This window comes from Lygodium microphyllum, chromosome 9 (genome assembly GCF_053477565.2).
Source record: "Lygodium microphyllum isolate KBCC chromosome 9, Lygodium_microphyllum_v1.1.10, whole genome shotgun sequence".
Taxonomy (NCBI): domain Eukaryota; kingdom Viridiplantae; phylum Streptophyta; class Polypodiopsida; order Schizaeales; family Lygodiaceae; genus Lygodium; species Lygodium microphyllum.
In genome coordinates this window covers 127,887,919-127,909,459 of record NC_141143.1, presented here as the reverse complement: position 1 = coordinate 127,909,459, position 21,541 = coordinate 127,887,919, and the positions used below count along the sequence as shown (strand labels likewise).

The following is a 21,541-nucleotide window of genomic DNA, read 5'->3' as shown; positions in this document are numbered from 1 at the left end:
GCTGTGGATTTGGAATCTGTATGGAAAAGACTCTTTCAACAAGTGTACAAGCACATCCAAAACACCATGCACAGGAGCTGGAGCTACATTGCTTTTGCACAGTACTTGGCAGCCATAATATCATGCTACCTCTCGATGCCGACAATAGATTGGCTTAAAACCTTTGCCCTTTGTGGTATTTCTTTTATCTTTACTCTAGAATCAATAATATTTGCATTCCTAATGTACAGCAACATGCACTTGCACCCTTTATGAGCAATCCTCAATCCCTACACCACCCTGAAATGTGAGTACAAACATGCAAACTAGCACTTTTTTTAGTTCTAGCTAATGTGCAGTCCATTATCTCTTGCAATGTGATCTACTACTGCCAGCATGCAACCAGCCTCTGCCATTTTTCCTGTGATACTTGCGCATGACAGTAGGATTAGCCACATGACTGCAATTCTGCTGTCAACAAACCACGACAGAGCAGCCAACCAACTCCATGGAGAATCAGTCTCCATGAATGGTTTAAATGTGCTCTATTTTGCCAGATGTGTAGTGTGGGCTTTTCTCTGTCACCAAAAAAAAAAAAAAAAAGCAGAACACAGCTTCAACTTTTTAATCTTTAAAAAGTAAAGATAAAATTTATTTGAGAGTCTAAAGATTTGGAAGCTACTTCCCTGATTAGATGCCATGTCAGCAAGCTGTGATGCCATGCCAGCATTGCCATGACATCATGCCACATAAACATTATCACAGCATCATGACAGAATATGGAATGTTCTTAATTAAATGGAACATATCAGAATCCTCTTGCTAGTGATGCAAGATTTATGAGTAATTTGCATCTCCAATAGAATCCCCAACTCTGGATCCATTTCTATTGCACATTAGGGTTAGAGTCTATATAGGGCACAGTGCCCAATCACGGTTTGTCAATTACTCAGGGCAATTCATTTATACTTTTCTTTTTTTATTTATGGTGTAATATTTACTTGAGTTGTTCAGATGAGGTATAACTAAATAGTATTTTTTCAAGCGTCCAGATAGACACAATTCAGATAGAACGAGTTCAGTGTTACATGATAATCTTTGCGAGTATTCTCACTGATGATTGTCATCAGAATTTTCATATCTAGGATACTGAACCATTTTCTACAGTTCAGGGTTCGTAATAGCTGAGCTTGGAATTCTCATCTTTGACTCACGGCTGTTTCCAACTCCACAGGGGAATCTGCTGGCTGGGGTACTAATGGCCTTGGTCAATGCTACCAAATTAGCAGGATTGGTGTATGATAGCACTGGGCTTCAAAGTACTGGTGAATTGATGGTAGGTGTCCCAAATGGGACAAAGGATGTGCGTCTCCTGTTTCCACCTCTAAACAGCCCAAATGTCACTACAGTCCCATATGGTTCTGCATTGACAAAAGCCATCAATGGGGAAAGTGGAATTATGCAGCAAAAGGATTATAATGGTGTCAAGGTTATTGCTGCATACAGACCTGTTGAATTTCTGAGTTGGGGTATGTATTTATTTGCACTATTTTGTAATTTTGGTACCTCTACTTGGAATGGAAAGACTCACTGTTTTCTGTATGCAGGTTTATTGGCAAAGTTGGAGGTAGGTGAGGCATACGCTCCAGTCCGCAGTGTGCGTTTTGTGATAGTGATTACCATTGCTGTTCTTCTTTTTGTGGGTGTGTTGGCATCTCTCAGTTTAGCTCAGGTAGGTAGTTTTCTGAGCCTAACTTGGAGCTTGCTTTGGTAATTTTAACCTGTAGAAAGGAGTCTTTGTAGCTCTTTGGCAATATTCAACTGCTACAAGAAAATTAGAGGTAAAAGGAAAATTTACTATTTTTGTTGATAATAGTACTCTTTACCACATTCACAGATCTTTTTTTCTTGGGTGGTGAGAGCACTATAAATCTATACGACAATCATGATCAATCCATGGTAGTGTGACCAGAGACTCAACTTAGAGGTAGTCATGAAAAATATCAAGCTAAATGTTATGAAGATCCTCAACTGATGGAGCGTGACCGTTATTGGAGACTTGGAAGTAATTATTGAAACTTTATTCTGCATGATATCAAGATTTTTGAGATCACGAGTCAAAGGGAGAGGGAAGATGGAGCTCTGAGAATATGTGAAACATGGAAAGGTAGCATCCAAGAAGAAAGATGATTATGGATAGAGGAGATGGTTCACAATGCGAATGTCTGGTCCATGCCAAGAAGAGAGATTGATGTGATTTGGCACTACAGACTACCTGATTGGTTGTTCACTCGGCCCTTTTATCAGATTTATCCTTTAATATCTTTATTGTATCATTGAAGCCCTATATAGGGATTATTTTGTGACCTTACCTCGCAAAGATTTTTTAGAGGTGTTCATCAATAGATATTTCTCTTCGCCATATCGATGCACGTGCAAATGGGCCTCTAGCCTCCCTCTTACCAGCTCATAGCTTATTGATTTGAAAAAAAAAGAAGGAACGGCTGTCGAAATGGATGTTGGTAGTGCCAAAGGGTAATAGCAAAACATATGAAAGATTGTTTCACAAATAGATGCAAGCATCTTTTGTAGGCTGAGGGAGCAATGTACTGTTCTAACAGCAAGCTATCAACAGGCAGGGCTCCTACCAAACGTCAGCTTGTTATGTATGTTCTTGCTTTCCATTGTGCTGAGAGAGAAAGCCAATTTCCTCGCCAGTCAATGCCAAAGCATCCATGATTGATGTCAGATCCTCCTTTGTATTGCAAGAAAAAATGAAGGTTATTTGCATGTACCTAGCTCAAAAAGGAATTATTAAATTCCATGCAAGGCATTCTGTTTGTCCATCTGAGTAGCAATGGGTGAACAATTAGGGGAGCTCATGTTTCCTTTTGCCTCTGAAAGACATGTTCTACTCTTCAAGTTTTTAATAACCTGCCAGTCTATAAGAATGTTTAAACAACACTGGAATTGCTTGTTCTAATTCTTCTGATTCTTTGTGAAGCCCTGTTCTTTCACATGTATGATGCATTGATCATACATGGTTTTCATTGTTGATTACCTTATGGAATAAGGCATTTTGGAGACTGCTGCAACTTACTTTGTGCAGATATTTACATCTCCAATAATTGAACTTGGAAGGGCTGCAGCAGCTCTTGGTCAAGGTGATATGAGAACAAGGGTTAAACATGGCCGACCTATATTTCAAGATGAAATATCTGATCTGATGGATACTTTTGATAGCATGGCACAGCAAATCGCAAATCATCACAATATTCTTGAACACAAGGTTGTGACTAAATTACAACTGAAATTTGAGTTTAGAAATTTGGCATTTGAGGCTAAGAAAAACTTTGGTTGGCACAGGTCAGAGAAAGGACATCAGATCTGGCTCGTGCTAATGATGGCCTTGCCAAGGAAATTGAAGAACGAAGAAGGATAGAATTAGAGCTGGAGAAAGCAAAAGATGCTGCTTTAGCAGCAAACAGATCAAAATCAGAGTTTCTTGCTAACATGTCACATGAAATACGGACCCCCCTGAATGCTATCATCAACTTTACAGAGATTTGTTTAGATACACAAATAACTCCTCAGCAGCAGGAACATCTTGACTATGTAATGAAACAAAGCTATGTGTTTGTTTTGCCTGAAACAGCGATCTTTGTTATATAATTTCATCATGTGCTTTGTTGTACTATTGTATCTAAGTCACAACATTGTGGTCAGGTGCGTTTTGCAGCGCAGCATCTCTTACGACTCATCACAGATATTTTGGATTTTAGCAAGATAGAGGCAGGCAAGCTGGAGATGGAGGAGATACAGTTCTCGTTGTTTGAACAGCTAGAGCATGCTGTGTCTGTACTGGCTGCACGTGCTTTAAAAAATGGGCTCGAACTTTGTTGTAGTTTTGATGCTGATGTACCTGATCAGATTATGGGGGATCCAGGGAGGCTACTTCAAATATTTGTGAACCTAATAGGTGAGATATCAGAGATAAAAGGATTGAATTCAAAGCTATTTATGAATTTAATAGGTGATGTACTACAAAATACACAGATTGCATTCAAGGATTAGCAGCTTTATCCTATTCTAAGGCTATGGGCCTTCTGGTTGACCAGGTAATGGCATCAAGTTTACAAGGCATGGAGAGATAGTTGTGACTGTATCTACCAAGTCGAAAACGAAGGATACAGTAGAACTTCTCTTTGCTGTCAAAGATACAGGTTATTTGTAAATCTTACTTATAGTTAGATGCTTATTTCATCTTTATTGTATGAACATCTTTGTGACTAACAAATTGTTGTTTTGAAGGTTTGGGTATACCCCAAAGCAAGCAGTCATTGCTCTTCCAAGCTTTCTCACAAGTTGATTCCTCAACGCAAAGGTGATGTATGAGTGAGGTGATTTATTATTTCCTTAGTTATTTATGGATCTGTCTGTTTGACTGTCATTCTTAGCATTGCAATTGGGCTTCAATAGCCATCAGAATGTTGGTTATTTGTGCATAAACATTAGTTTTAAGGGTAGCTCTTCTTGTTGATGGATATACCATAAAAACTTATTCAAAGAACACTGGAGCCCTCTTAAGCTCCTTCAAACTTGAAAAAGAAATTACAGGAAATGAAGTTCGGAGTGTTTGTTTCTAGCTGAAACTATCTAAGATTGGAGCAGGTAATTATGAAACCAGCCTTCCTCCTCAGATAGGGTGGTAAATAACCTGATTTAACACTGGTTTCAGCAAGCATAAAATTCACATAAACTAAAAATGTAGCACACTTAACCATACAATCTTGGACATTGGATAGCTTGCTGGCCCCAAAACTGGCGCCCCTTGCAATATTTCTTCATCTTATATTGAAAATGGAAGGAGTACAACTGAGATCCTTTGATCTCCTCCACTAATCCAAGTGCCTTTTGCTGTCAAAATTGATAAGAAAACCTCTAAACCAATTTTCCCCTTGGTTTGCTTGGGGATTGGCCTTCACCCTACTCCTTGAAAGACAAATTCAACCCCAAATTTGATATTGGTTGGCTGGCCTCTCGAATCTCCTTAAAATTCCTCAATTTCAGCTGCTAGAATTCAAGTTCTAGGCCCTCAATTCTAAGCACACATCTGAGGTGGTTGTCAAAACCTTGATTTTTACTATAAATTAGGGTTTACAATAGAGATTGACTAACTTGAGAGAAGGTGGGGGGATGAGAGAGTGTGGTGTAGAGAGAAATTTCAAAGTTTCATCGTGAGAAATGTTGAAAATTTGCTATTGCCCTGCTCAAACAGCCATGCAAGCTGTCACCTGCAGGTTAGGACCACCAGAAAGACTACTATCCTCTCCTGTATGCTGTCACCTACACCAAAAGGACCTTGGGCTGCTGTCAACTGCTCATGGAAGGCTCCAAATTGCTGTCACATGCTGTAGGTCTGATCCCTGGTGGCTGTAAATCACATCAACAGGCTCTCCTTGCTCTGTAACAGTCTTCTTCTCTCTCACGATGGCTGGAATAGACTCTACTAGTCCCTAAAAACGTTTTCCCCACTTGCATGGGTAAGTTTTGCCAAGTGGCAACCTTCTACTCCCATTTTTCAGCATTATCCAACTTATTAAATTAATTTTACCAACCAATAATTAAATTGGTTAGGCCAATTGGTCTTTCAAGTATAAAGCAATTATTGCTCCTTAGATTGACATTAAGTCTAATGTCACCACTGACATTAGTAGCCAATCATATAATCTAGGTCAAAATTTGACATTGGCTACCATCTAGTACTTGTCAAACATAACTTATTACAACGTTTACAACTTTTTCCTTTGGCAACTACTGTATCCTCGAGATCCTTGGTCTATTACCATGAAATAATTGCCATGTGCATCACACATGCTAAAAACCTTGCATATTTTATTAATAACTTAATCAAATGTTATCGGCAAGATTAAAGCATCTTAAAATTTCACGTCCCCATGATGAATTATGTACTCTCAAAGAGATTTATGCATGTTTGTTTCTTAGTAGGCAAGTAGAAAACCACATGCATCCTTAACATAGTTGTCCTTGAATGTATAGATGATAGTTTACATACGTGTCCCTAGAGGTTAATGGTAATGCACTTTGATTAGTTAAATGGGCCAAATGGGCTACAATCACTCCCTATGCAAGACAGAAAAACAAAGAAGCTAGACATAGGAGCTTCCCTTTTGGACACTCTAAAAGGTAGTATTCTCACATGAGATTGAGGGTCGGGAGAGCCACACTAATGGTCCCCCCATTCTGCTTAAAGGAGAATAGGGCATAGTTGCCTAATGTATAGAATGACTTCTAGTCTTCCCTTCTATCTGAGTCTCCTCGTTTCATTAGGGATGGCTTAAGAATAAAGATTTTCTAGCCAAATGACCGAAATGTCTCAATTAGAGGGTCCAATTGGATACTGATTCCTTTCTTCGAAATGGAGGAAGAGAGAGAGTGTGTGTGAACACGACAATGAGTAAGAGGAGACAGTAGTTCCACACTCAAAAGATGTAAGTGCTAGAATGGTAGAATGAAAGTACGATAGGTATTTAGTAAGTTAGATCTATCCCTAACTCAACTAGAGTTAATTTAACACTAGAACTAACTTTAGAAGTGATGACACAACTTATTAATGTAGTCGTATTCACACTACAAACCAATTAACTAAAACATTGAGCACTGTCCATAGAATTGGCAAATTCTAATATCCCCTTGTAGTGCCAATGTGGTAGAAGTACAAGAAGATCAATTACCAAAGGGTAGCAAGTTGGAGGACTTTCAAAAAGCCTCATACTTCTTAGAAAGAAGTGCTTTAGTGAAATTTTTTGCAACATTCTCTTGTGTAGAGACATACATCAAAATGATCTCTCTTGCATAGCATCTCTCTTTGACATAATGGTAATGTACCTCAATGTATTTCGTGCGAGCATGAAACACAAGATTTCGTACCACTGCAATAGCACTCTAACTATAAAAAAGAATGGGTGTTGGACCCTGCAAAGAAATTTGTAGATTAGTCAACAATCTATGCAGGCATACATATTCCACTGTTGCAGTGAAGGCTACCTTGTACTCAGCCTTACAAGACAAGGTAGCCACTGTAGGTTGTTTCTTGCTTAGCCATGAAATGCATGAATGACACAAAAAGAAATAGTGTCCACTAGTAGAGTGCCTAGTGTTTGCATCACCAATCCAATTTGAATCACTATAAGCCTGTAGATGGAAGTCTCGCCTTCCCTCTTGGTGGGAAATAATAATACACGTGATTGAGCACCTTGCAAATATTTGAAGATTTGCTTAATAGCTTGCCAATGTATGGTCCGTGGGTTGTGCATATACCTGCTCATATAAGATATTGCATATTGAATGTCAGGGCGTGTGTTGTAAAGATAAATAAGACAGCCAACAACTTGGCTGTAAATTGCACTACTTAACAGGATAGGCCTAAACCTCATGCGAATAATCATCTATGAATGTAACAAAGTACTTCGCACTACCCAATGACTGACAAGGCATGAAACCACAAACATCTGAATTCACAAGAGTCAATAGCTCATCCATGCACATAGAATCAGAGTTTTTGTGAGAGTTACATGTCTCAAGTTCTTGAGAAAACCAAGGAAAAAATTGGTTTGAAGGCTTGCTGGTCATTTATGACAACAAGAGGTACTTGGATTAGCGGAGGAGATTAGTGAATCTTAGTTGTACTCCATCAATTTGCAATTGCCTCTTGGATTACTGAAGTAGTTTGGTGAATTTCAGTAATACTCCATCCATTTGCAATTGAAAATAAAAAAATACCACGACAAGGGGCGCTAGTTTGGGGACCAATAGGTTGTCCATTGTCCAAGATTAAAGTGGTAAAGTGTGCATTTTAGTTTATGCGATTTATTTATTTGCTGTAAGGATTGATTAATCAGGTTATTACCATCCTCTTCGAGGAGAAAGCTGGTTTCATGGTTCCATTGCCAGGATACCATCAATTCCCTTGACTTAATACGCCTGAGGCACTTGATTGAAGGCCAAAAGCTTTGTCCTAGTGCTGAACTTGAAACAAGCTATAACCTGTAGAGCTGAATGCTTAACACTGTGATAAGCAAACTCAATTTGAGAAGGATAGCACTCCCAATCAGATTGTCCAGGGGAGACACACACGCATCATATTCTTCATGGTTTGATTTCTCCTTTTGGTCTATCCATCGGTTTCAGGATGCTCCAAAGACAACATGGACAATCGAGTCTCCAATGATTGGAAAATTGTTTGTGAGAAATGACCAGTAAACTTAGGATCCGTGTCATTGACTATCTTGTTGGGAAAACCATAAAGCCTATAAAGATGTTCAATAAAGAGACCAGCCAAGTTGTGGCTTTTCATGGTTGTTGGTTGACCATAACCCAGATTGCGTCTTGACCTCGATTCGTACGGAGTAATTCTACTATAAAATCTATAGAAAGGCTACTCTACTTTTGATGGGGAATTTGTAGAGGATGTAACATTCCCGCTTATCTATGCCGTTTAGCTTTATTAAGTTGGCATTGTGGGCACTCACACACATAAGACTCGATCATAGTTTTAATATGCAGCTAGTAAAAGTAGCAAGTAACTAAGGCCAAAAGTTAGTGTATTCCAGGATGTCCATTGCTCAATGCATCAATGACACTTATACAAAATTTTCTTGCAGATATCCTATTCATCGGGCAATACATGTTGCCTTGTTTAAAAAGTAATCCATTACAAATGGAATAATTTTCTTGCTTCAAATATCCTTAAGCAAACGTGTTAAGGGTTTAACAATATAAGCATAGTCCCTTATGAACTTTTGAAAAATTCTAGTAAAATCTAAGAATTGTCTTATGGTCCCTAGAATAGGCTAATCAACCACTGCTCGAACCTTTTCGAAATCAATCCAAATGCCATTAATTGAGATGACATGTCCAAGATGTAATAGTTTTGAGGGAAAAAAATCTCATGTGGATAGTTTTGCGACCAATTTCTCTCATCTTAAGAGACGTAAGATGATATGCAAATGTTTCACATGTTCCTCCAATGGCTTACTATAAATAAGGATATTGTCAAGGAAAACAACTATCCACTTTCCAAGATACGAATAAAATAAATCATTCATATTATGCTGGAAAGTTGTGGGAGTATGGTCAATCCAAAAGGTAGGATTAAAATTGTTAATGTTCATACTGTGTTTGAAAGGCAGTTTTTGAGACACCCTCTAAACCTGTTAGTATCTGATGGTAATCGGATCTAAGATTGATTTTGGTGAAATATCGTACATTACAAAGTTGATATGTAAGTCTATCCATCCTAGGTAATGGATACTTATTCTTGATGGTCACCTTGCTGAGACGTTTATAATCGACATAGAAGCAGAGTCTGCCATCCTTCTTTTAGCGAGAAGGATAAGCGCGCCCCATGGAGATTTACTTAACTCAATAAAACCCTTCTCTAGGTAATCATGAAGTTACCTAGCTATCTCATCCTCCTCTTTCGGGCTAAATCTACAAGGTTGCTAAGAGATGGGATGGCTAGTGGGCAATGCCTTGATCCTATGGTCTAAGGTATCGCGAGTTAGCCAAAGTCTGTCAAGTAGTTCAAATGGAAAGACATTAATATATTCATGTAAAATGAGATCTAAATATTTACTCACACTAGAATTCACACTAATAGTATTATTAAAAGAAATTAAATCACATTGCGAATAAAATGATTGAACTTTTTTAGGGAAACAAATATACGTAACAATATTTAGATGTAGCTAAGCTATTGATTTTTTGGACATATATATTATAGAGACTCTCCAAGATTTGGACAAAGATTATGCATACTCTTCGTGGGAGATAGGAGAGAATATAGGGCAATTCGCAAACTATAAGGAAGAGGAGATAGACCTATCGATTGCCTATTTACTCAAGCTTTGTAATAGACTTCCCCTTGTTATATAATTCTTTATATGGAAGTCCTTTACAAGGCTACTTTGTACTTGGTTTTCTTGCCTTGGGATACTTTGTTCTAAGATGTATTAATAGAATTTTTACTTTTATAAAAAAAAAAAGAAAAACATTTACTAAATTCCAATGCTGACATTGACTAAATTTCAACGCTGATATCATATGTACAATATTTTTAGTGATTTTGGAGGGTAAATAGCCCTCAATCACATGATAAAGACCTTGATGGGAACCTCTCGTCAATTGGCTGCCCCTACTTTTCTTTTTTTGCAAGTAAAATGTGGCTGATTATATTACTCAAAAAGCTGATTACAACAGAGTGGGCCTGCTCAACAGACTAGTTGGGGCTGAAGCAGAGTCACCAGTATATCATGTATACAAGCCTCTCAAGGTGGTCTAGGGTGGATGGGGGCAAGAAGCCATTGGGGGGGCGGGGGGGGTTATATATTGCCAAATGGGGCTGTCTGCCTGCATCACAAAGAACAGGCCCTGGCCACCCCAGGTATGCATGAAGTGACCACGGAGCTCCTGACGAGCCCTGGACTCGCCCTGCACCTGATCCCATCGGCCGTGGAGGGAATGGATGATGGAGGTCCATAGCTCTGCTAAGGTCGCAAGTGCTGAAAGTCTCTCTCCACCGAAAGCCACCTGGCATCGCGCCTTCCAAATATGCCATCTAGTAAGACTCCCTATGATCTCCCATATCTCCGAGCCGTCTGCTGTGGGCTCTAGTACCTAGCGGATGGGTAAAGCCTCTAGACCGACCACTGTGCATGACCCTATCTCGATCATGAATATCGTATCCTGCATCCCGGCCTCATACAAAAGGTGACGGCCCTAGCTGACTGCCTGCCAACAGAAAGCTCCCGTGAAATACACCCAAGGTTGGGCGCTATACGTCGAAGGATACGGCATGCTCCTCTCCACACGAGCTGCGCCTCCTCACAAGACCAAAAGCAGTGCTTTGGGGTTTCAAGAGGCTACTGTGTGCAGCGCTTACAACCTCCCTCCTGCATCTGGGAAAGCCAACTTCCCACCGCCAAACCTCCATGTGCCATCAGCCATAAAAAATACGACACCCTCCTCGGCCTCCAGCTATCCCATAGCCGGCGCCAGAAGGTCCGTCGGAAGGGCTCCGTGATGCTGTTCTCCGCCCAGTACCTGCTGCGTGACGGCGCCCAATCCATATCCCTGCATCAGTACATGTCTGCCAATCCTAGCAGTATACTCTAGGAACCTGGGTGGCTTTTTTGGCGATCACAGAGGCCGGCCATAGCTACTCTCTAGATCCCACTCCAGCTCATCAAGTGGTCTACCCTCCCAGATCCAAAGGCGCCACTCCTTGAGTTCCTTCCAGAAAACATAGGGGTCCAGTCGCTAAGTCTTCCCCTGAAGACCCACCACCTGAATCCTCCTCCATGAAAGGGTGGAAATCCCCTCATCCTGGTGCCCTCTGTCAAGGGCCAGACATCCCCCCTCCTGAACGGCGAAGTTCCCTTGGGGGGCGCCACCCACTCTACCTGCCACCTGAAGAGGGATGCCTACTGGAGAGAACCTAGCTGCCCATATCTCCCCGGCCTCTATCGGCTCTCGTATTGAGGGGGCAAGCCACTCCGGAGGTATTGTTGCGTCTATCTCTCTTCTCCTCAACTCCACTCCTCTCGTGCAACCTGATACTCGCTGCAGCACCTCCTCGTCCGCCATCCTGTACACCTCCTGCCATGTCCTGATGGAACGAGCATGGCCGGCCTCCCACCTAGCCCACTGGATGTGGGGGCGCTCACCTATCTGTGCCCCTTCCCTATCTTTGACCTAGAGGTTCCAGATATTTCCTCTTGGCAACCTGGGGGGCTCTGGATTAGGGCCTTATGGAGGCCTTGCCACACGCGGAGTAGGCTCCATAGGAAAGGTTATCTGGGAGGGTGATCTGGGCTGAAGTGAAGATCCATCTCAAGGACGGCCTCCACTCACCGCCAAGCCTCGGTTTACAGTCCTAAAGGCCCTCCTACAGTAAGACCTTCCAGGTCTGCCCGCCTGGTGTGAGAGCGTGGACAACTAGCTTGCCCAAGAGGACCATACTTTGATATTCTGGGTCTATGATCCCAAGCCCTCCCTCTGATCGATGTCGTATGATGGTCGCCCACGCCACCTTGGCCCTAGAGTCCCTGGAGCCATTAGACCCAGACCAAAGGAAATTCCTCACTGGGCGGCGAAGCTGCCCTGCGCACGATGAGGAGAAGCACCAACACGAGGCGATGTACCAAGCTGTAGCTAAGAGGACCTGGTTAACCACCAGGGCTCGACCGGCTAGTGAGAGGCAAACTGTGCTCCAGTAGGTCAGTTTCCTCTGAATAGAATCTAGGACAGGAAGAAACTATTGGGCAAAAGTGATGTCGAGTCCCACCTAGAACCCTAGGTATCGGACAGTATGCCCTATGCTCACCCATCTAAATCCTAGGTGGACGCCCCAATCCGTGCTGGAGTCCGGGTCTGTGAGGAAATCAACAGACTTTCGTCCGTTGATTTTCGCTCCTCAGTCTCCTCTCTCACTTGAAGTCGGAGGCTGCGTAGTCCGCTCACATGTGACCTGAGGAAGTGAGACATCGCCTCTGCGAAGAGTAGGAACAGGTATGGGGCCAGGGGACAACCCTGTCGGATCGATCTCTCCAGCTGAAACTTCTCCCATCGCCTTCCGCCTATGAGAACCCTACTGGTGGCTGATCTGTAGAGGCCGGAGACCCTGCGAATCCAAGCGTGGGGGAATCCCAACTTCACCATGGTGCCCTGGAGGAAATCCCAGTCCACCCTGTCATAAGCTTTCTCGAAATCCAAGAGTAGTACTGCCAGTCTCTACCCACTGTGTTGAGCCCACTCTGTCGCCTCAAAGAATGTAAATACATTGTCTACGATGCTCCTATCCTGGACGAAGCCTGTCTGTGTGTCATGAATGATATCTGGAAGCACATGGCGTAATTGCCTACCAATCATCTTTGCCAGTGCCTTATAGGCCACTGACAATAAGGTGATTGGTCTCCACTGGGAGAGCTCCAACCGCTCTCCCCCTTTGGGGAGAAGACTGATAAGGCCTGCCGAGAGACTCCCTGGCATCTGTCGTGAGGTGAAGATCTCCTGGAAAGCCCTCAATAGTGGGTTCTTCACCACATCCCAGTAGGTAGTGAAGAAAGTCTTAGAGAGGCCATCCTCCCCCGTGCATTTCTGCCCATCCTGTGTATGGAAAGCCCTCACTAGTTCCTTCTCTGTGAAGGGGGCTAGGAGGGCGTATCCTATCTCCTCTGTGAGATGAGGGACAAGGTGTGATCCCATACCTGCTGTCTGCATCTCTGTCCTCTAGCTGAAGCTGTCTCGTGCTCGAAGAGGCGTGTGTAATAGTCGGTGGCAATCTCCATCACCTCATCAGGGCTAGAACGGGTCCTCCCATACTGATCCCTAAGGCTGTGTATCTGCTCTCCCGCGGTGTGGGGTTGGTGCATATGGAAGAACTCCTTGCACATCGTGTCCCCCTTCCGCGCCCAAAAGGCTGCTGAAGTGCGGAAATAGAACTCCGACCGCTTGTCCTCTAAGCCAGGAATGGCTACACGCATGCGCACCTCCTGTGCGTGGAGGGTGGGGTCCCCTGGTACCTCCTGCAATAATCTCTGCGTGGCTGCAAGGTCCTGCCGGAGTGCTCTCTCCTCCTCCCAGCACTGCTGCCTTGCCTGTACACGCATGCGCACCTCCTGTGTGTGGAGGGTGGGGTCCCCTGGTGCCTCCTGCAATAATCTCTGCGTGGCTGCAAGGTCCCGCCGGAGTGCTCTCTCCTCCTCCCAGCACTGCTGCCTTGCCTGTACGGCTGCCTCTTGGCAGCCTTCTGCTTGACTGGGCTAGGACCTTTGCAACCTTCTCTACTATCTTGTCCCTCCTGATCCACCCTCTGGTCCAAATCTGCTCTATCTGTCTCGACACCTCCCTCCTATAGATCGAGTCAGGGATCTGATAGGATCATGTATCTAGGGCGGATATTGGGGGATAAAGTGTCAGGAGAACCGGGCAGTGATCGGATAACGTGGTGTTTGCCAACTGCTCAATCTAGCCTGCATGAGAGCCTCCCCACTCTCCCACATAAAACCTATCCAGCATCTCCAGCAGGGCTCCACCTAGCCGCCTGTATCCCCAGGAGAAGTCCAACGACCTCTCCCTCCTGTGGAAGGCAAGGTCTTTCCAGGCATCACGTGCTCCAACTGCAACCAAAAAGACCTCCCATGCCTCCTGCTCCTCCCCATCTATGCCCTGATAGTTTCTTCCTCTGCCCTACTAGTCCTCCAAATTCTCCAGGTTGTTGAAATCTCCTCCAACAATCCAGGAGTCCACCTCTGGGAGTCCAGCTGCAATCTCCACCTAGAACCTGCTGCATGCCCTAACCTCCGTAGGGGCATAGACATTGAGGACTTCAATACACGAGTCCCCAATATCCAATCTGATCCATAGATCCCTTCTTGCCACTATCGTCCCGTGGTCTCGTACACAAGTGGTGAGACTCGGGCCAATAGAGGTGCATACGCTTCCGCCCCTGCCGTGGGCACCTATGGCGTGCTCCCAGTAAGTATGCGAGCTGCCCGGAAGTACCTTCCCAACCCGCTGAGCCTGGGCGAGGTTGAGCTTGTGCTCCTGCAGAAGCAAGGTGTCTATCCGTCCGGTAAGGGCAGGCTGCAACTCCTGCCGAACAATCAGCTTCCTCGAGCCACGTGCCCCACTGTAGTGGAGACTATTCACATTCCAGGATGCAAGATGTAAACTCATGGGGAAACCTGTGACTGACCGAACAGGCATCTGTTCGGTGTGGATGCTGCAGATGAGGAAGAGAGACTGTGAGGCATGCAAGTGCGCTTTGCCGTCACCGGTCTGGATGGTGAACTCCAGTCCCCCATGGTGGCCCTCAGCCATGGCCCTCAGCCGGACCATAGGGGTGATAGATGCTCCAGGTGGTACTATCAATGCATCTATCAGCCATGCTGAAAAACGCGACTTTGTACACTGGTAGAAGCGGGCCGCCTATGCCGGGGGCCACTCGATCACATCCCTCGGCACTCTCCATTGTGGGGGGGGCTCGAAAGGTAATGCTCAAGTGCGGGACGTCGCCTCCAGCCCACCAGTTAATGTCCATCATGCAACCTGGCCACTGTTGTGCAAACAGTGCTAATCCTTCATCTCCCATCCATTGGGAGATGTGATCCGCCACTTGACTCTTCAACTCCTCCTCAATCTATGTAGTCGTCCACTCCTCTGAGTAAGATGACTGAAGAAAAAAGGCGTAGTTTGGTCCATCCGGTGGTGCTAGTAGGTGGACCTTGCCCCTCCTTGACTTATGAACCACGAAAATCCCCACCTCTAGAGGTAGTGGGAACTCTTCACGCTCCGCAACTCGCAGGTAGGACCATGGGCCACTACGGAAGAACTCTTGTGGCAACAACTGTGCCTGTCTCGGGAAAGTATGGCAGGTGGCAGGGACAGATGAGCTGGTGGCTGTGTGGGCGGGGGGAGACTGCTGGTGTGCAAAGGAGATAGGTGTGTGTGGCTCATCACCTCCTGTGGGAGGAGGGGGGATGGGTTTCAGGGGGGCTCACCTGACCTGGGTGCGGATCAGGGGGGGTGCTCGGTAGGGGGGTGATGGGGGTGAAGAGGATCGAGATATAGTGGGATAGCTGGAGATGCATGGTGGGTGTTGGGGGGGGGGGGGGTCGGTGAGGGGCTTGTGGAAACTCAGGCAAGGTAGCCTGTGGGGCATGTGGAGAATGTGGGGGGCTGCGATTTTGTCAGGTGGGGCGGACAGGGGGGCTGTGGAGTGCTCTGTCGAGAGGGGGCCACTCGCCTGCCAACACCCTGCTGACGAGGCTGGGTCTGAGGAGCTGGTTGCACCCCCCCTTGCCGTCTCCCTCTATCGTCTCTGGACCCTTGTGAACCCGTCAGTGTCCACCTGTGGACCTGTGGGCGGAGCCACCTTGGCTCCGAAACGTGTACAAACTGGTGCCTGATGCCCAAAGTCGTGGCAGCGCAGGTACTGCCCTGGTTGCCCTATCACAATGAGTTGTTGCCTAAAGGAGTGCCCACCTGCCTCCATCTCTAGGAACTAGGGGATATTCTTGACCTCTTTCACTGCCACCCGTACCTTTGGGACCCCTGCAGCTGTCACTGCATCCGCGAAGGATGTGGGAAGGACAGTGCCGAAGAGCTGCCCAAATTCTTCCACCAACTGGCGATACTCACTCGCCAGGCCGGGGAAAAGAAGGGTGACCGGGTGCCGAAGAAACCTGTTGTGGAGTGCAAACGCCTCCACAGTAAAGCCACTGTACCAAGGGACCATGTATATGATCCCCTTCGTGGATGCATATGGTGAAGTGGCGAGTAGCTCGTGAGCTGCGTCTGCCGAGCTGAGATGGACCATGAATATCCCTTGGCCCAATAGGACCGCCTCCATGATCTGTGCTGTGCCGATGCACAACGTGGAGTGAAGCCAGTTCCAAACCTGGGCCCTGGCTAGGGAATGTCCTACTACCTGACCATAAATCGTTGTTTCCATTAGCTCCAGCTCTTTAGCTCGGACAGCTAAGAGCTGCTCCTCAAAGAGGACTACGCGCAAGGTGTTTGACTGGGGGGTACTCAATGAGTGCGCCGGCGTCTGACCATAGGTTTCCATTGCACGTCCCTTCTGGGAGAACCTACCTATTGCGCTGCTGCGGTACTGGATGGGGAGTTGCTGCAGGGGGAGGGAGCAACTGGAGGGGGGAAGGGGGGTGTTGATGGCGAAGGGGGGGGGGGGGGTTTCTGTTTTCGATGGCGGTGGTGTTGCAGCCTGATAGAGGGCCACGCCTCCGGACAAGACAGCACGTGGGGGGCGAGGGGTTGGGAGGGAGGAAAAAGATAGCCCCGGGGGGGGAGGGGAGCAAGTAGGCGCAGGTGGAGGAGGCAGGGCGGGCGCGGGAGGGGGGGCAAGTAGGGCAGACGCAGGCGGCGCGAGGGCTGGTGGTGCGCAAGGAGCTGGCGAAGGGCCCTGGCGAAGGCGAAAAGGATGGGCGCAGGTGGCTATCGATAGCAAGGGAGGGAGTCGCTGGCGAAGGCGTTGTGCCGGCAGGGCACGACGAAACGACGGGACGGGGCAGGCTGGGGCACAACAAACAGGCGGGTGGGGGCACGGCGAACAGGCGGGCGGGGGCACAGCGACGTGACGGGCAAGAGAGGCTGTCCCTACTTATAGCGAGAGTATTATGAATTTTTTTTGCATATCTTTAGACATTCTCCAATGAGTGTAACATGATTTGTATCTGTGAGATACATCGAGCACCATCAAACTTATACAAATCACAATATGCAATCCATTTGACCAACCATGAATTGATGTTCTTCTCATTGTGTCTCTTCTTCTCCCCTCGTAAAGGGATTAGGTTGAAACTAAAGAGGCAACGTTCTCATGGTTGAGGGCACAAATTGAAAATGGGAAGTGTGCATCTCAGCTAATTGTCATTGCATGCCATGATTTGAGCTTGGAGAATCGCTACTAGCAACGAATCTCCATTAGATTTGATGGAAGCAGACACTTCAGGATGCTACTTGTGCGTTTGTTTAGAGCAACTGGATAGGTGTTCTTCATGTGTTGCGGTTTGGTATGAATAGTGCATCAAAAGGAGATACTCCTCGAGAAGCTATGATGATAAGAGAGCAGTAGTTCGAGAGAAAGTAAGAAGATCGAGAATGAGAGTTTATGATGTTTTAATTTGGGGAAGAGAGAGATGCAAATGATTAGAGAAATGTAAATAGAGTGAATTAAATGTAGGTTTGAACAATGGTTTTTTTTTTGGTAAATAGGGGAGATACCTTTGTTAAAAATCAAAGGTTCAAGGTAGAGTGTATGAGAAAAAAAGAAGAAAAGGGGAAAAATACAACCAACCTTGTTTCTTCCCATTCTTCTAAAAAGGAGAAGAGGGAAAAAATATAACCACCAGTTTCCACCTTCTTTGTCTCTCTCCACAACATCAAAATCATTTTGATACTAAACTAAGAAGAAGATAAACATTAGCACTAATATTAATATTAGAATGACCAATAGCATTACTATAAACATTAAATGTTAGGAATAACAGTAACATTTAATGTTACATTAGCATTAAAATTAATAATAACATTAACATCAAATGTTAGATTGATAATTAAGAGAGAAGTTTTGAGGATTTGGCTACTAATGATTGTTTGCCATAGCCTTGGAGTGGTAGCTACTTGGGCTACTTCATTAATAGTGCTGAAAATTAGTGCATACACATCATCTCAACACAAAAATCTGAGCATGAGTATCGGACAAGAATCATACCCTCGTACCTTGAATTTCCCTTAGTGCATTCGCACCGAGTTACTTCATGACCACTGTGACCAATGCTACTAGCACCCATCCAGATGGCCAAGGATGTAATAGTGTTGCTCTCATATAGAAAGGCCCAATCATACACAATGTTTAGGTCGTGCACCTTGTAGCATTGCACCCAACTACACATCAACCTCAAGAAAAGGCACATGAGCAACAAAGCAAGCATAGCGAGTGAACTTTCAAGCCGGATTTATTGAGAAACCACTTCTTCAGTTTCTTCACTTCAATTAGGGTCACACTGACAGCCCCAAAACAGGGTTGGTGTCTAGTTTTTGGCCACTTTCTCAATGGGCACCCAGACAATGTGCCACCCTAGAGAGCTTAGGTCTATAAAGGTCGCCACTTTATTCATTTTTCACCACTTCAACCATTCTTCACCTCTCTTTCTTCATCACTCTGACACTCTCCTCTCTCCATGCTGCTACTGCCTACACCCCTATTGGAGGACATCACAGTTCATGGCCTTGTTCCACCATCTCCTATCCTAGCATCATCTTTCCTCATCAAGCATCGACTTTCCACATCTAGGTGTCAATCTCCAACATCTTGTGTCATCTTACAATTTGCATTTGCTAATCTAGAGACTCTCCACTAGCTAGTATCAACTCCCATAAGCCTGGCGTCTTGCTATGATTTGCGTTTTGCATCTAGAGGCCTTTCCTCTGTTGAACTAAAACACGCTTTACAACTAATTTGGTGCGCGGTTCAAGAGAATTTTAGTGCCCCCCCAAAACCCTAATTTTTTGGGGCACCCTTCAACATCTATAAATAGACAAGCTGCCCACCATTCAGTCTCATCCTTTTGTGCAGGTTTCTCACTCTACCATGCAAATTTCAGCCATCAGCCACCCATCATCTGCTGTCCAACCACCCATCACTGACTATAGCCCATCACTATCCAACCCTAGATGGCTTGTTTTCAACCATTGCCCTGCTATTTGCAGGTCTCTATCTATTGTGTTATCATAGCACCTAATTAGCATGTGTTTTCAGCATCTACTGCGAGGCGATAGGTTGTTGCCATCTCTCCCACCGAGCGATTGCTATAGTACTTGCATTTTTGCTGTCTAGCAGGCCGTCTATATCAGTAAACATATCTCATGTTGTCGCCTCTATTCCTTGATACTCTAATGATCAATGTTTGGTGTTTCCTGCACTTTTGACATTCCAATTGGTGGTCAGAGCACTTGGGATCCGTCTCTAGTGGACGTCACTCTCCAATACTGCATTGCTCTACCCTTGGGCATTTTGTACACTCTTACATTCATTTACAACATTCATTCACTTTAGAATTTCTTCTCTTTGTATTTGTCTGTGTTTGAGTTTTGAGTTTTTGCGTTTCCTCAGTGTAAACCCTAGAATATCTTCAAATGGAATGAGAGTCAATGCTCTTCTAAAGAGTATCCTGCTGTGATTGTGGAGGCTAGTCTTTGTGCGAGTCTCACACTGAGTCGATTCTGACTTATAATGTCTCAGGCACCTTCTTCTTCGAATCCTTTGATGCCCTATCAAACTTCTCCATCATTGGAGGCTCTGAGAAGGCATACCTCCTCAAGGAGGAGGTAGACACACCTTCACCTTTACTATCTACTTTCTCTCATTTTGGTCATCTTACAGATGAAAAGTTTGAGGGGTACTTGCGTATCATGTATAGTCTAGTTTACACTCCAGCAACAAGTGCTACTACTCCGTTTGGACCATTGGTGAGATTGGCCGTCTCTCTCTGAACTTGGAGGGCCCACAACATTTGGTGCGTCTAGCAATCCATCTCCTTCATTACAGCTAAGCCTTTTGTGAGGTTCGTATAACCCTTTTGAGTCATATGAGTCAAAACCCTCTTTTGTTTCTCCTCGGTGTGTGCGGGATCCGAATGGTTTTCAGTATGTTAACTTTAACAGAGGAGGCTCTCAAAGCAAACTCCCTTCGTCAAGTATATCTCTACCATCTATTTCATTTGAGCATGTAAACCACACTTTTCAACTCCCTTCCATCCCACCACTATTTTCTCCATATTCTGATTTACTCACATCATCATTCCAAAATCTTGGATTACATTCCACTTCTGCTCAAAGCACACTAGGGATTGGATCTTCGGTTTGCGCTCCTAACACTTCCTCTTTCTCCATCCCACCATCTATCTACCCTCCATTCTCTCCACCTCTTGGCGTTTCGTTAGGTGGAAGGCCACCCTTTAGCACTGTACCTTCCACATAACCCACTTTATCACATCCTTCCGCCCTAGGACCCTGGACACTTACAAATCCCTCTACACGACCTTTCAAATGCAAGGCTATCCATTCTTTGCTTATGGTCATCACACATCCCTTGGATCACTCCTATGCAAGGATTTTCATCCTCTACTCCTTGTGTGTCTATTCCTTCACTTGGGCTCCTCATGTGGTTACCATGCCCATACCCAGTCCGCCCATACCCACATTTGGATCCGTTGTGCACACTACTCGTATGCATGGTGGGCATTTTGAAATTACTTTCCAAGTGTACTCCACTTCCCCACCCTATTCCCCCTATTCACCCTATCCCCCTTATACACCTTCTCCATCTCCTAGCACTACCACTCTTGTGTTTGCAATGGCCAAGAATGCCTTTACGGATAAAACTCGTTTTAAGGGGTCGAATTTCACCACTTTCTTGAACTTCATGCAACGAGTGCTTGAATCCCAAGGACTTTGGGACCTTGTCGTTGGTACCGAGAGCCTATGTTATTTAGCTCTCCGTGATTACATCCATCAATGGAGAGCTTGCAATGCTACAACCAATGTTGAGTTAATGCAGGGGTTGCTACTTGAATTCCACTCTCAATTACAACACTTTCCCCTCGCATCTGAGCATTGGAGTCATATCATTGATGGCTATGTGGCACAAGATTGCACTCGACATATCAATCTCGATTTTGAGCTTCAAGAGTTTTCCATTAAGGAAGGGGATGATTCTGAAAGTCAAGATGGCCGATTATCGGCAGTTACTTGACGAGTTTGCCACTATTGTCTCCTTGCAGTCAGATGATGATCAGATTACGTTCTTCTTGAACAAGTTTCCTGACAAATACTTCCATTTTATCCAGCACATTATCTCACTCTCTAGATTGTTGACCTTCTACGAGTTTGAGTACCAATTTTTGTGTTACATGAGGCTGCATGATCAAGTTCACAAGAAGTCCTCCACACACAT

The 21,541-nt window shown here is 44.9% G+C and overlaps 1 protein-coding gene across 1 annotated transcript in view; it reads left to right on the top strand.

Annotated features, from left to right (window-relative positions):
- LOC148031570 (uncharacterized) overlaps positions 1–21,541 on the top strand; it is a 150,181-nt gene that overhangs the window by 22,331 nt on the left and 106,309 nt on the right. Inside the window, exons 3-9 of the mRNA XM_087685126.1 lie at positions 1,214–1,508; positions 1,587–1,711; positions 3,089–3,268; positions 3,346–3,594; positions 3,706–3,958; positions 4,098–4,202; positions 4,291–4,363. Coding sequence (XP_087541252.1) covers positions 1,214–1,508; positions 1,587–1,711; positions 3,089–3,268; positions 3,346–3,594; positions 3,706–3,958; positions 4,098–4,202; positions 4,291–4,363 — 1,280 coding nt within the window. The remainder of the gene's footprint in view (positions 1–1,213; positions 1,509–1,586; positions 1,712–3,088; positions 3,269–3,345; positions 3,595–3,705; positions 3,959–4,097; positions 4,203–4,290; positions 4,364–21,541) is intronic.